Source organism: Schistocerca nitens, chromosome 12 (genome assembly GCF_023898315.1).
Source record: "Schistocerca nitens isolate TAMUIC-IGC-003100 chromosome 12, iqSchNite1.1, whole genome shotgun sequence".
Taxonomy (NCBI): Eukaryota; Metazoa; Arthropoda; class Insecta; order Orthoptera; family Acrididae; genus Schistocerca; species Schistocerca nitens.
The window spans coordinates 167,033,496-167,046,192 of NC_064625.1; the positions used below are offsets into that span (position 1 = coordinate 167,033,496).

The 12,697-nt window shown below is 44.8% G+C and overlaps 1 protein-coding gene across 5 annotated transcripts in view; it reads left to right on the forward strand.

Annotated features, from left to right (window-relative positions):
- LOC126215120 (uncharacterized) overlaps positions 1-12,697 on the forward strand; it is a 167,422-nt gene that overhangs the window by 87,621 nt on the left and 67,104 nt on the right. For all 5 annotated transcript variants that reach the window (XM_049941774.1, XM_049941777.1, XM_049941776.1 and 2 more), the window contains exon 3: positions 3,092-3,293. In XM_049941774.1, coding sequence (XP_049797731.1) covers positions 3,092-3,293 — 202 coding nt within the window. The remainder of the gene's footprint in view (positions 1-3,091; positions 3,294-12,697) is intronic.

The window sequence follows — 12,697 nt, forward strand, 5'->3', positions numbered from 1 at the left end:
CTATCCACTGTGCCAACTTATAACTAAATCTGAGGGGGGTGCGATGGGGAGGTTCCCTTGTAAGAGTAATAATGAGAAAGACAGATCACATTTTATTCAAGTTTATTTACCCTGTCTCTTATGTAAAATTTTTCAACGTTAAGAAAAGCAGATACATATGGCTAAATTGACAGTGAAATTAGTCTATTCTTAGTATGCATATACAGAAACAATTATTCCTACATGTGATCTTTGTCTTGTCATGACAACCATATCACCACTGGAATTAGTTCAATGTGGACAAATGGCAGATGCTGCATCTGACATACCCATGACATGCAGAATCACAGACGATTGTCAATAACAAACCCACTGAATTTTGCATAAAACTAGAAGTATAAAATTTATAGCTGATGTTGTTCGTGCCTGTTAAGGTGCGTTTACACTGCGATTTGTATCGGCACATGTATGAGATACATGTATATGCAACTTTGCGACATGTATCGCGACTTGTATGAGTTGACAAGTATCAACCTCATACATGTATGAGCGTGCGTTTACACTGGTTGATATGTATCACTGTGCGATAGCTTCCGACGACGATTTGGAAGATTTCACATTTTTATGTGCTGTTACACTTGCTCTTTTGGAAGATGATAGGAAGAAAAGGCGGAGGAAGCGTAGATGGTGGCACAGAGAGTTTCTCGCGAATTAACGCTAGAGGATGGCGCATATTTTAGAAATTGTTAGGATGAGTAGGGAGGATTTCCGCTGTTTATCACTTGTGGCTCCTGTGTCCAAAACCAACACAAACTTTCGGGAAGCGATTCCACCAGAGGATCAGTTGGCAGTAACACTCCGTTTTTTAGCCACTGGGGATTCCTCGTAAAACAAAGATTTCATGACAAAACATTTGCATTGTCGCGCGATTGCTAATGCCAACGTCTCACACACAATTGTCGGCATCCGTTGTCAACATTATCACGCGAGGCCGCTGGAATAATAGCAAAACATTGATATACGTGCCAGATGCATGAAAAAAACTTTTACCTTCACTTCTTGGGATAAAACTTGCACGAAGAATAATGTTGCATATGGCACTTTTTGATATTCTATGCAGATAAATTAACGTCGAAACGACAGTCGGCACCTTCAAAACTCAAACAGCCGCCTAAGAGCCTGGTATTATGCATGCACTAATCGTCGAAATAAGCGTCGGTTGACAAGACGACAGGAAATGATAGTACTGCGCATGCGTGAGTTCTTCAAATGTCACTCATACATGTCGCATATATGGCCAAAAAGCAATATACAAAATGTATACGCGACATGTATGAGCTCGAGGGTCCGCATACAAGTTCCGTGAATTTTTGTATGAGGTGATGTATCGCGACATGTCAAATGGACATGTCGCTCATACATGTCGCGATACATGTATCCCAGTGTAAACGTACCTTAACATATAACTGACTTTGTAGAAGGTACTTGTAAAAGAAGTTCAAAAATGAAAGAAAAAACTTTAGTGGACAGTCTCCAAACATTTGTGCTATGCACAAAGGAAAATAAAAACTGTGCCCACATGTATTTGAATTTTAGCTCCATCTCTAGCGATCTCATTGTCGACAGTAGGTTAAATGCTAATCTCCCTTGCTTCTTTTGTTTTACTACTAGTACTAGTGTTCCATCAGTAATGTTACTATTCATTATAATGCTTGACATTATACAGTGTAATTTTGGAAGGCTTAGTATCTTAAGTGGTATCAACATTTAATAAGATTTAGCTTTCCTTTACCTTTTATTCTTGACAGTTGTGCCTTTTTGTGCTTGTTGGACTTCCGATCCATCTGTTTTAGCATTGCTATTAAGAATTGTTACACCAAATTTGTAATATGTACCAGATAACTTGCGATATATCAGTTACATTAATGTGTATTTTCTTTACAAAACTTACATAAACTTGTTAAGTCAAACCTACTCGGTTCAATATGTCATATGCAAAATGACTCTGAAAGAATGACGGAAATTATAATAATGTCTCCTTTTGTAACAACCTCGAGTTGTTTCGACCTACACTTTTGATTTCAGTACATCGCTAAGGAACTTTTATTTCCACATCTGAGCAGATATTTACACTCGTGAAGCTGCTGCGATTGCCATTCGGTGTCAGAGATGCGTGTCTCCCTTTTAGTGTTCACTGTGTCCAAATAAAAATAACCTCACCCAGTATCCGTTCTCTCACTTACGACATAATTTTCAGTTGCAAGTACCATTTGTCTGCAAAATGATGTGGGGATACAGATCAGTCCTCTGGAGTGGTATCCATCACCACCTTCAAAACAACAGACCCGTAGCACTGATGTAACAAGGTGTAAGGGTCACAGGATTGGACGCAGCCGCCACGTGTGTGTATGAGTCAGTGCAAGCTGGTGTTATCATGGAATGCAGTATCAGTATATCAGTATATGTTGACCACAGAGTGCCTCGCGTGCACGCCCCCCCCCCCCCCCCCACACACACACACAGAGCCGCAGACACGTCGCGTATCTGGCTGCCTGCATGGGCAGAAGTTTCCGATGCAGAATCATGTCTTTCTCAACTCACAATGAAGTACTGACAAATCTATATTTGTTCGTGATAGGATGTCCCAAGTTATGACGGGTTGGTATAGCAAGTATGTTATTATAGAGGTCTTCATAGAAATAAAGTGGTGATGGCTAATTAAACATAGTTTGCATATTTCTGTGCCTTGTGGACCCGATGTCCACAATAATCGTGACAAATACTGGGGGAGGCCCTCAGCCAAGGATACATACGTCATAAATGCCTTATAAAGTTGAAATTACTACTTTTAATGATCCTTCCTTCCCATCACCATCAGAACCAATGGTTCCAAAAGTTAACATTGGTGCTGATCTGCCCCCCTGCCCCCTTCCCTTTCTGTGCCTATATTTTTCATTGTTTGGTTTTCCTATCTGTTCACTTGTGGTTTCACCTGGGACAGTACTTCGATTGTGGGTGCTAAAATAGGCTTCTACACTGTTGACAAATTCTCTCTCCTGCCTGTCGGAGATACTATTCAGGGGTGAACGCTCAACGTATTGCTATTTCACAGGGTCTCGAGGCACTGCAACTCGAAGAACTGTAAGAGTGGCAGGACTGAGCGGGAGGCAATACGGATCTTCCGCAGTGCCCGAAGCCTGCGTAAAGTATACATGTGGCGCACTGTCAACCGCCACGTCATCAATGTCCTCTGCAACAAATGCCGGAGACTCACAGACCTCCATCTGCACTCTGCCCAGGTGTTCAGCTACTCAGTAAGTATTGCATTCTTTGTATTAAACAGTGGGAAATCCAGGATGGGGTAGTGACAATATTATACAAGGGATAGATCGCTACTCACAGTATAATGGAGATGATGCTGAGTCTCAGATGGGGCAGACAGAGTGCTAAACTAGCCAAGATGGCTGAAATGCCTCCTTCTGGATTAAACACACAAACACACACATATATATATATATATATATATATATATATATATATATATATATATATAGTGTGTGTGTATGTGTATATATGTATATATATAATAGAGGGGAAACATTCCACGCGGGAAAAATATATTTAAAAACAAAGATGATGTGACTTACCATACGAAAGCACTGGCAGGTCGATAGAAACACACACACACACACATACATACACACAAAATTCAAGCTTTCGCAACAAACTGTTCCCTCATCAGGAAAGAGGGAAGGAGAGGGAAAGACGAAAGGAAGTGGGTTTTAAGGGAGAGGGTAAGGAGTCATTCCAATCCCGGGAGCGGAAAGACTTACCTTAGGGGGGAAAAAAGGACAGGTATACACTAGAGCGCGAGCGCGCGCGCGCGACACACACACACACACACACACACACACACACACACACACACACACACACACACACATACACATATCCATCCGCACATACACAGACACAAGCAGACATTTGTAAAGGCAGAGAGTTTGGGCAGAGATGTCAGTCGAGGCGGAACTACAGAGGCAAAGATGTTGTTGAAAGACAGGTGAGGTATGAGCGGCAGCAAATTGAAATTAGCGGAGATTGAGGCCTGGCCGATAACGAGAAGAGAGGATATACTGAAGGGCAAGTTCCCATCTCCGGAGTTCTGACAGGTTGGTGTTAGTGCGAAGTATACAGATAACCCGGACGGTGTAACACTGTGCCAAGATGTGCTGGCCGTGCACCAAGGCATGTTTAGCCACAGGGTGATCCTCATTACCAACAAACACTGTCTGCCTGTGTCCATTCATGTGAATGGACAGTTTGTTGCTGGTCATTCCCACATAGAAAGCTTCACAGTGTAGGCAGGTCAGTTGGTAAATCACGTGGGTGCTTTCACACGTGGCTCTGCCTTTGATCGTGTACACCTTTCGGGTTACAGGACTGGAGTAGTTGGTGGTGGGAGGGTGCACGGGACAGGTTTTACACCGGGGGCGGTTACAAGGGTAAGAGCCAGAGGGTAGGGAAGGTGGTTTGGGGATTTCATAGGGATGAACTAAGAGGTTACGAAGGTTAGGTGGACGGCGGAAAGACACTCTTGGTGGAGTGGGGAGGATTTCATGAAGGATGGATCTCATTTCAGGGCAGGATTTGAGGAAGTCATATCCCTGCTGGAGAGCCACATTCAGAGTCTGATCCAGTCCCGGAAAGTATCCTGTCACAAGTGGGGCACTTCTGAGGTTCTTCTGTGGGAGGTTCTGGGTTTGAAGGGATGAGGAAGTGGCTCTGGTTATTTGCTTCTGTACCAGGTCGGGAGGGTAGTTGCGGGATGCGAAAGCTGTTTTCAGGTTGTTTGTGTAATGGTTCAGGGATTCCGGACTGGAGCAGCTTCGTTTGCCACAAAGACCTAGGTTGTAGGGAAGGGACCGTTTGATGTGGAATGGGTGACAGCTGTCATAATGGAGGTACTGTTGCTTGTTGGTGGGTTTGATGTGGACGGACGTGTGAAGCTGGCCATTGGACAGGTGGAGGTCAACGTCAAGGTAAGTGGCATGGGATTTGGAGTAGGACCAGGTGAATCTGATGGAACCAAAGGAGTTGAGGTTGGAGAGGAAATTCTGGAGTTCTTCTTCACTGTGAGTCCAGATCATGAAGATGTCATCAATAAATCTGTACCAAACTTTGGTTTGGCAGGCCTGGGTAACCAAGAAGGCTTCCTCTAAGCAACCCATGAATAGGTTGGCATACGAGGGGGCCATCCTGGTGCCCATGGCTGTTCCCTTTAATTGTTGGTATGTCTGGCCTTCGAAAGTGAAGAAGTTGTGGGTCAGGATGAAGCTGGCTAAGGTAATGAGGAAAGAGGTTTTTGGTAGGGTGGCAGGTGATTGTAGTGAAAGGAAGTGCTCCATCGCAGCAAGGCCCTGGACGTACAGAATATTTGTGTATAAGGAAGTGGCATCAATGGTTACAAGGATGGTTTCCGGGGGTAACAGACTGGGTAGGGATTCCAGGCGTTCGAGAAAGTGGTTGGTGTCTTTGATGCCTGCCAACCCAAAGTTTGGTACAGATTTATTGATGACATCTTCATGATCTGGACTCACAGTGAAGAAGAACTCCAGAATTTCCTCGTCATCTTCAACCAGATCTGGTGCGATGGCATCTTTCCATCACAATGGCGGGAGAGCACCATCATTCTGAGGCTCAAATCTGGTAAAATCCTGCTCGATGTGGACAGCTGTCGGCCCATCAGCCTCACCAACGTTCTTTGTAATCTGCTGGAACGTATGGTGTGTCAGCGGTTGGGTTGGGTCCAGGAGTCACGTGATCTACTGGCTCTGTGTCAGGGTGGCTTCCACCAGGGTCACTCTACCACTGATAATCTTGTGTCCCTCAAGTCTGCCATCTGAACAGCCTTTTCCCAATACCAACATCTTGTTGCTGTCTTCTTTGATTTACAAAAAGTGTATGACACGACCTGGTGACCCCAAATCCTTGCCACATTATACGACTGGGGTCTCCGTGCCCCACTCTCCATTTTTGTCCAAAATTCCCTGTCATTTTGTATTTTCCGTGTCCAAGTTGGTGCCTCCCATAGTTCCCCCCTCATACAGGAGAATGGGGTCCCACAGGGCTCTGTATTGAGTGTGTCTCTTATTTTTAGTGGCCGTTAATGGTCTAGCAGCAGCTGTAGGGCCGTCCGTCTCACCTTCTACGTATGCAGAAGACTTCTGCATTTCGCCCTGCTCCACCAGTACCGGTGTTGCAGTGCGGCACCTACAGGGAGCCATCCACAAGGCGCAGTTGTGGGCTCTCACCCACAGTTTCCAGTTTTTACTCGCAAACTCGTGTGATATGCACTTCTGTCGGGGTCCAGAACTTTACCTTCATGACTATCCACTCACTGTAGGAGAGACGTATCGATATTTAAGACTGGTTTTTGATGCTCGATTGACTCGGTTCCCTCATCTTGTCAGCTTGAGCAGAAGTGCTGGCAGCACCTCAGCACCCTCTACTGCCTGAGCAACACCAACTGGGCTGCAGATCTCTCTACACTGCTGCAGCTCTACAGAGCCCTTGTTCAATCCCGCCCCCTTGTTCAATCCCACCACCTTGTTCAATCCTGCCTTGACAATGGGAGTCCGGTTTACATTTTGGCGGTGCCCTCAGCATTGTGTTTACTCGACCCAGTGCACCACTGAGGCATTCGCCTAGTGACGGGAGGTTTTAGGAAGAGTCCAGTGACCGGCCAGTTACGTTGCACACGTTCGTAGTTCTCCTGCACATCCAAATTACCGTCTCCTTTTCCCACCCACGGCAGTTCATCTACCACATTGGCGGCTCAGGTCAGGGCTTCCAATTGCGGTTTGTGTCTGATCCTTCTTTCCGATCTGGAGTCCTATACTTGAGGTCCATTCACGTACACTTCCATTGTGTACACCTAAGCTGTCGCTTCACCTGGACCTTTCATGAGGCCCTGAGGACTCAGTTAACCCCGCGGCTCTCTGCTGCCACCTCCTCTCGATTCTTGACACGTACCGAGGTCACAAAGTGGTTTACACCGATGGCTCGATGCCTGACGATCGTGTCGACTTCGCGTATGTCCGTGGAGGACATATCGAACATCGTCTCTTGCCCGATGGCTGCAGTGTTTCCACTGGTGAGCTGGTGGCTTTATCTCGTGCTCTTGTGGACATCCGTTCGTGCCCTGGAGAGCGGTTTCTTCCGTATACTGACTCCTCGAGCAGCCTCCGAGCTATCGACCGGTGCTACCCTCGCCGTCCTTTGGTAGCGACCGTCCGGGAGTCCCTATATGCCCCGGAATGGTCCAGTTGTTCAGTGGTGTCTGTCCGGACCCCCCGGTCGTGTCGGAATCCCGGGCAACTAACTTGCCGACAGGCTGGCCGAACGGGCTACGCGTAAACCGCTTACGGAGATCGGCTTCTCTGCAACTGACCTGCGTTCAGTGCTACGCCGCAAGGTTTTGCGGCTTTGGGAGACGGACTGGCATAATTTCAGCACGCACAACAAACTGCGTGTCATTAAGGAGACTACGAATGCGTGGCAGTCCTCGATGCAGCCCTCTTGCAGGGACGCTGTGGTTCTCTGCCGGCTCTGTATTGGGCGTGCGTGGGTGACACGTGGCGACCTCCTGCACTGGGATGACCCACCCCAGTATCGGTGCGGTGCCCGGCTGACAGTGGTCTCTATCTCGGTGAGCTGTCCTCCTTCGGGTGCCGTGCAGCGGACTCTTCAGATACCGGACTTGTTGCCATTAATTTTTACTGACAGTGCCTCATTGGCTAATTTTGTTTTATGTTTTGTATGTGCCAGTGTTTTATCATTCTATATAAGGTTTTGTGCATGTCCTTTGTCCCTTTGTGTCGTGCACTCTAATGCTTTTAGGGTCGACGTTTTAATGTGTCGCAGAGGGCCGGGTTTTCCTTTTTATTCTCGTGGTCAGCCAGCCACGGTCATCTTCCCTCTTGTTTTTACGCTTTCTACCTGTTTTCTGATTCTCTCTGTGGTTTTCTTTTCAGGTTGTGTCCATAGTAGTGTTGGTTGTCCTTCTGTTGTTCTGCCGGTTCTTCCATTCTCCTGTTATTGTGCTGTGTAATTATTTTACTGGAAACAAGGGACCGATGACCTCGCAGTTTGGTCCTTTCCACGAAAGGAAAAAAGTTCATCGTTCATCACTTATGGCATTTTCACTGTTCTGCAGTAAAACATCCACACCAGGCATTGCATTTTAATTATTACTTCTTCACTACTAACTATATTTTCAACACGTTTTGCAGACAGTATCCACATATAGCACTGAACGTACCTGCAAAGTTATATCATTCTACCACAGATATATTAGGAGATATTGTCATTGATGTCTTCAGTCTGAAGACTGGTTTGATGCTGCTCTTCATACTACCGGTATTCTATCCTGTGCAGGCCTCATCATCTCCAAATAACTGCAATATACAGGGTGTAGATAAAGTCCAGGAACACTTTCAATTATTTATTGCACAAGAATCAAACATTGTACAGATATCGTACATATGTCATTTTGAAGAGACACTCTGAAAGTGTTTTTCGTGTATACCACCACAGCGTAGTTCGGTAATTTGTCGACAGTCGGCACTAGTCGCAAACGTGGCGAATTCAGGTGCAGAGCGAGCTTTCTGTGTGTTGGAGTTCGACAAAAACAAGTGTGCTACAGCTGTTCGTAGAACCAAGTACGGTAAGAAGCCAACAACAGGGAAGGCCATTTACCACTGGCACAACCAATTCATTAAGAAGGATTGCTTGTGCCTGGCAAAGAGAAGTGGACATCCCAGTGTGAGTGAAGTGAATGTGGAGGGCATACAAGAGGCATTCGTAAGGAGTCCGAAGAAATCGGTGCGTCGTGCATCCCGTGAACTCGAAATGGCTCCAGTGACAGCGTGGAAAGTCCTGCGACAGAAGCTGTCTATGAAACCATTCGAATTGGAGCTGGTGTTTCAGCTCAATGACAATGACAAAGACAAGCATTCTGAGTGTTGTTCGCAGTTCCAACAATTGAATGAGGATGGGGATGGCATTGTCGATCGCTTAATTTTTAGCGACAAAGCCACTTTTCACACTAATGGGAAAGTGAACTGGCACAATTGTCGATTCTGGGATCCAAAGCGTACACACGAATGCATTGAATTTGAGCGTGATTCCCCAAAGGTAAATTTTTTTTGTGCCTTGTCAAGTCGAAAAGTGTACGGGGCATTCTTCTTGGCCAAGAGCACGATCACTGGATATTCCTACTTGGATGTGCTGCAGCACTGGCTGATGCCTCAAATTCAGTTGGACTCTCCATTCATCTTTCAGCAGGATGGGGCTCCACCCCATTTTCATCGTGAAGTTCGTGGGTACCTGAACACGGAGCTGTCGTATCAATGGATCGGCCTTGCTGTAGAAGGGGACAGATGTTTCACGAAATGGCCTCCCCGATCGCCAGATCTCACTGTGTGTGACTTTTTTCTGTAGGGACACATTAAAGATCTGGTGTATGTACCGCCTCTACCACGTGATGTAGCAGAGCTCCGGGAGAGAATACGGGAAGCGACTGCCGAAGTCAACAATGACGTGCTGGGATGGGTATGGCAAGAATCTGATTACCGTATTGATGTCTGCCGGGCCACTCATTCGATACCTCATCCAGAAACGCAACCTCTCGAAACCTGGACAGCAAGCTACACCGCGATGCAGAGCGCCTCTCTTGCAGAGTCTGCCACTCGAGTTTATTAAACATCTCCGTAACGCTATCATGCTTACCAAATAACCCTGTGATGAAACGTGCCGCTCTTCTTTGGATCTTCTCTATCTCCTCCGTCAACCCTACCTGGTATGGATCCCACACTGATGAGCAATACTCAAGTATAGGTCGAATGAGTGTTTTGTAAGCCACCTCCTTTGTTGATGGACTACATTTTCTAAGGACTCTCCCAATGAATCTCAACCTGATACCCGCCTTACCAACAATTAATTTTATATGATCATTCCACTTCAAATCGTTCCGCACGCATACTCTCAGATATTTTACAGAAGTAACTGCTACCAGTGTTTGTTCCGCTATCATATAATCATACATTGCCTTTGTTTTCCTTTTTATCTTATCTTCTCTTTATAAGACACTATCCACTCAGTTCAACTACTCTAAGCTCTTTGTTGCCTCAAAGTATTATTTCTTCTCCCTGAACTTTAATTCTGTTGTGTTGGCAGAAGAGCCAACACCGTGTTACTAGGGGAGGCCGAAATGCATGCGTTGTAGCTCACGCAGGCTGGCGTGAGGAGGGAAGAACTATACTGATGTGAGGTCTGGAACATGACAAGGAATGAGAATTCAGAAAGCGGACAAAATTAGTTTTATACTTAACTTTAATCCATTAATGATGAACGTCGCTCTTGACGGTACATGATTCACAATATCAATATCAATAGTAAGTGACTATGGCGCCCTGCTAGGTCGTAGCAAATGACGTAGCTGAAGGCTATGCTAAACTGTCATCTCTGCAAATGAGAGCGTATGTAGACAGTGAACCGTCGCTAGCAAAGTCGGCTGTACAACTGGGTCGAGTGCTAGGGAGTCTCTAAACTAGACCTGGCGTGTGGCGGCGCTCGGTCTGCAATCACTGACAGTGGCGACACGAGGGTCCGACGTATACTAACGGACCGCGGCCGATTTAAAGGCTACCACCTAGCAAGTGTGGTGTCTGGCTGTGACACCACAAATTCCTACTCCAATTCTGTAGTTTTCTTTACTGATTGTTCAGTGTAGAGACTGAATAACATCGGGGATAGGCTAAAACCCTGTCTCACTCTCTTTTCGTGCCTTGCAATTCATAACTGCCACCTGGCGTCTGTACAAGTTGTGTACAACCTTTTTCTCTTGATGTTGCACCTGATACCTCCAGAACTTCAAAGAATGTATCCCAATCAACATTGTCAAAAGCTGTCTGCAACTCTACAAAAGCTATAAGTGTAAGCTTGTCTTTCCTTAATCTATCTTCTAAGGTAAGTCATAGAGTCAGTATTGCATTGGGCGTCCATACATTTCTCTGGAATCCAAAAATATGTTCCCTGAGGTTGAGTTCTACCAGTTTTTCCATTCATCTGAAAAGAATTTGTGCTAGTATTTTGGAACTACAACTTATGAAACTGATAGCTTGGTAATATTCAGACCTGTCAGCATTTGATTTCTTTGGAATTGGAATTATTATATTTGTCTTGAAGTCCGAGGGTACTTTACCTGTCTCATATATCTTACATACTAGGTGGAATAGTTTTGTTATAGCTGGCTCTCCCTAGGATATCATTAGTTCACGGGGAATGTTGTCTATTCCAGGGGCCTTGTTTCCACTTAAGCCTTTCAGTGCTCTGTCAAATTCTTCTGGCAGTATCCCATGATGTCTCCCACCTCATCTTAATCTGTATCCTCTGCTTTACCGTAATATCACCTTCAAGTTCATTTCCCTTGTGTAGACCTTTTGCATACTCCTTCCACCATTCACCTTTCCCTTTTTGCTTAGGACTGGTTTTCCATCTGACCTGTTGTTACTTGTACAGATGCATTCCTTTTCTGAAAATGTCTTTCTAACTTTCCTTCAGGTGGTATCTATCTTTCACCTGGTTTTATATACTTCTGTATCCTTGCATTTGTCTTCAAACAATTCCTGCTTAGCCATTTTGGATTTTCTGAATCTCATTTTTTAGACATTTGTACTCCCGTTCAGTTGCTTCATTTGCTGGATTTTTATATTTTCTCCTTTTGTCAACTGAATTAAACATATCTTGTGATATCCAGAGAGATATGTGAAAATCTGCCTTTTGCTTAAAACGGAAAAAAGTTATCCAAACAGTACTCCTCCAGTGTTTGATAATTAGAACAATCAGTGACTTTCAGCATACTTCAAACATAATTTCAAACCTTTTCTAAACTTTTTCTTGTTTACCTGCTGAACATTACATATTTAACACATTAACTCATATGTAATCAGACATTTGATGCTGTTTTTGTACACGATACTTTGTTTCTTAAAATAACGGGTGTTGCATTGGTATCATATTACAGTTTAAAACAACTCAATAAAAACCATTAAATAAACCATAATGGACCTAAATGAACCTTTTGGATGGTGAGCATTTATTCCAGTTATCACTGTTGTTACAAAATATTCCTTCTGAATGCGGGAAATTCCACTAATATATTTCCATTCTAATCTATTGAGCTTTTTCCCAGTAACTACTTTGTCTCAATGTACGAGGGGGGACCCAAAACAAACTGGATTGTTGTCATAAAAAATTTATTGATGAACCTTTTTACAAAATTACTTCACTCACCTTCAAAATACTCTGCATTGCATGCGATGCACTTGTCAAGTCTCTTTTCCACTGTTGTAAGCATGTTCGCAACTCTTAAAGTTTTATATTGTCCAGTGCCCTTTGCGAAGCTGTTTTTACCGCCTCTGCATCGTCATAACGCTCCCCTTTTAGCATTTTTTTCATTCGTGGAAATTGGAAAAAGTCGCACGGGGCTAGGTCCGGCGAATACAGAGCATGGGAAACGACAGACCACCTGGAAGAGATGCCAAATAGTGGGTAACTAGTAAGGCCGTGTGTGCTGGAGCATTGTCGTGATGCAGAAACTAGTCACCTGATCGCCAAAGTTCTGGGCGTTTCCTCCTCACATCCTCTCACAGACGTC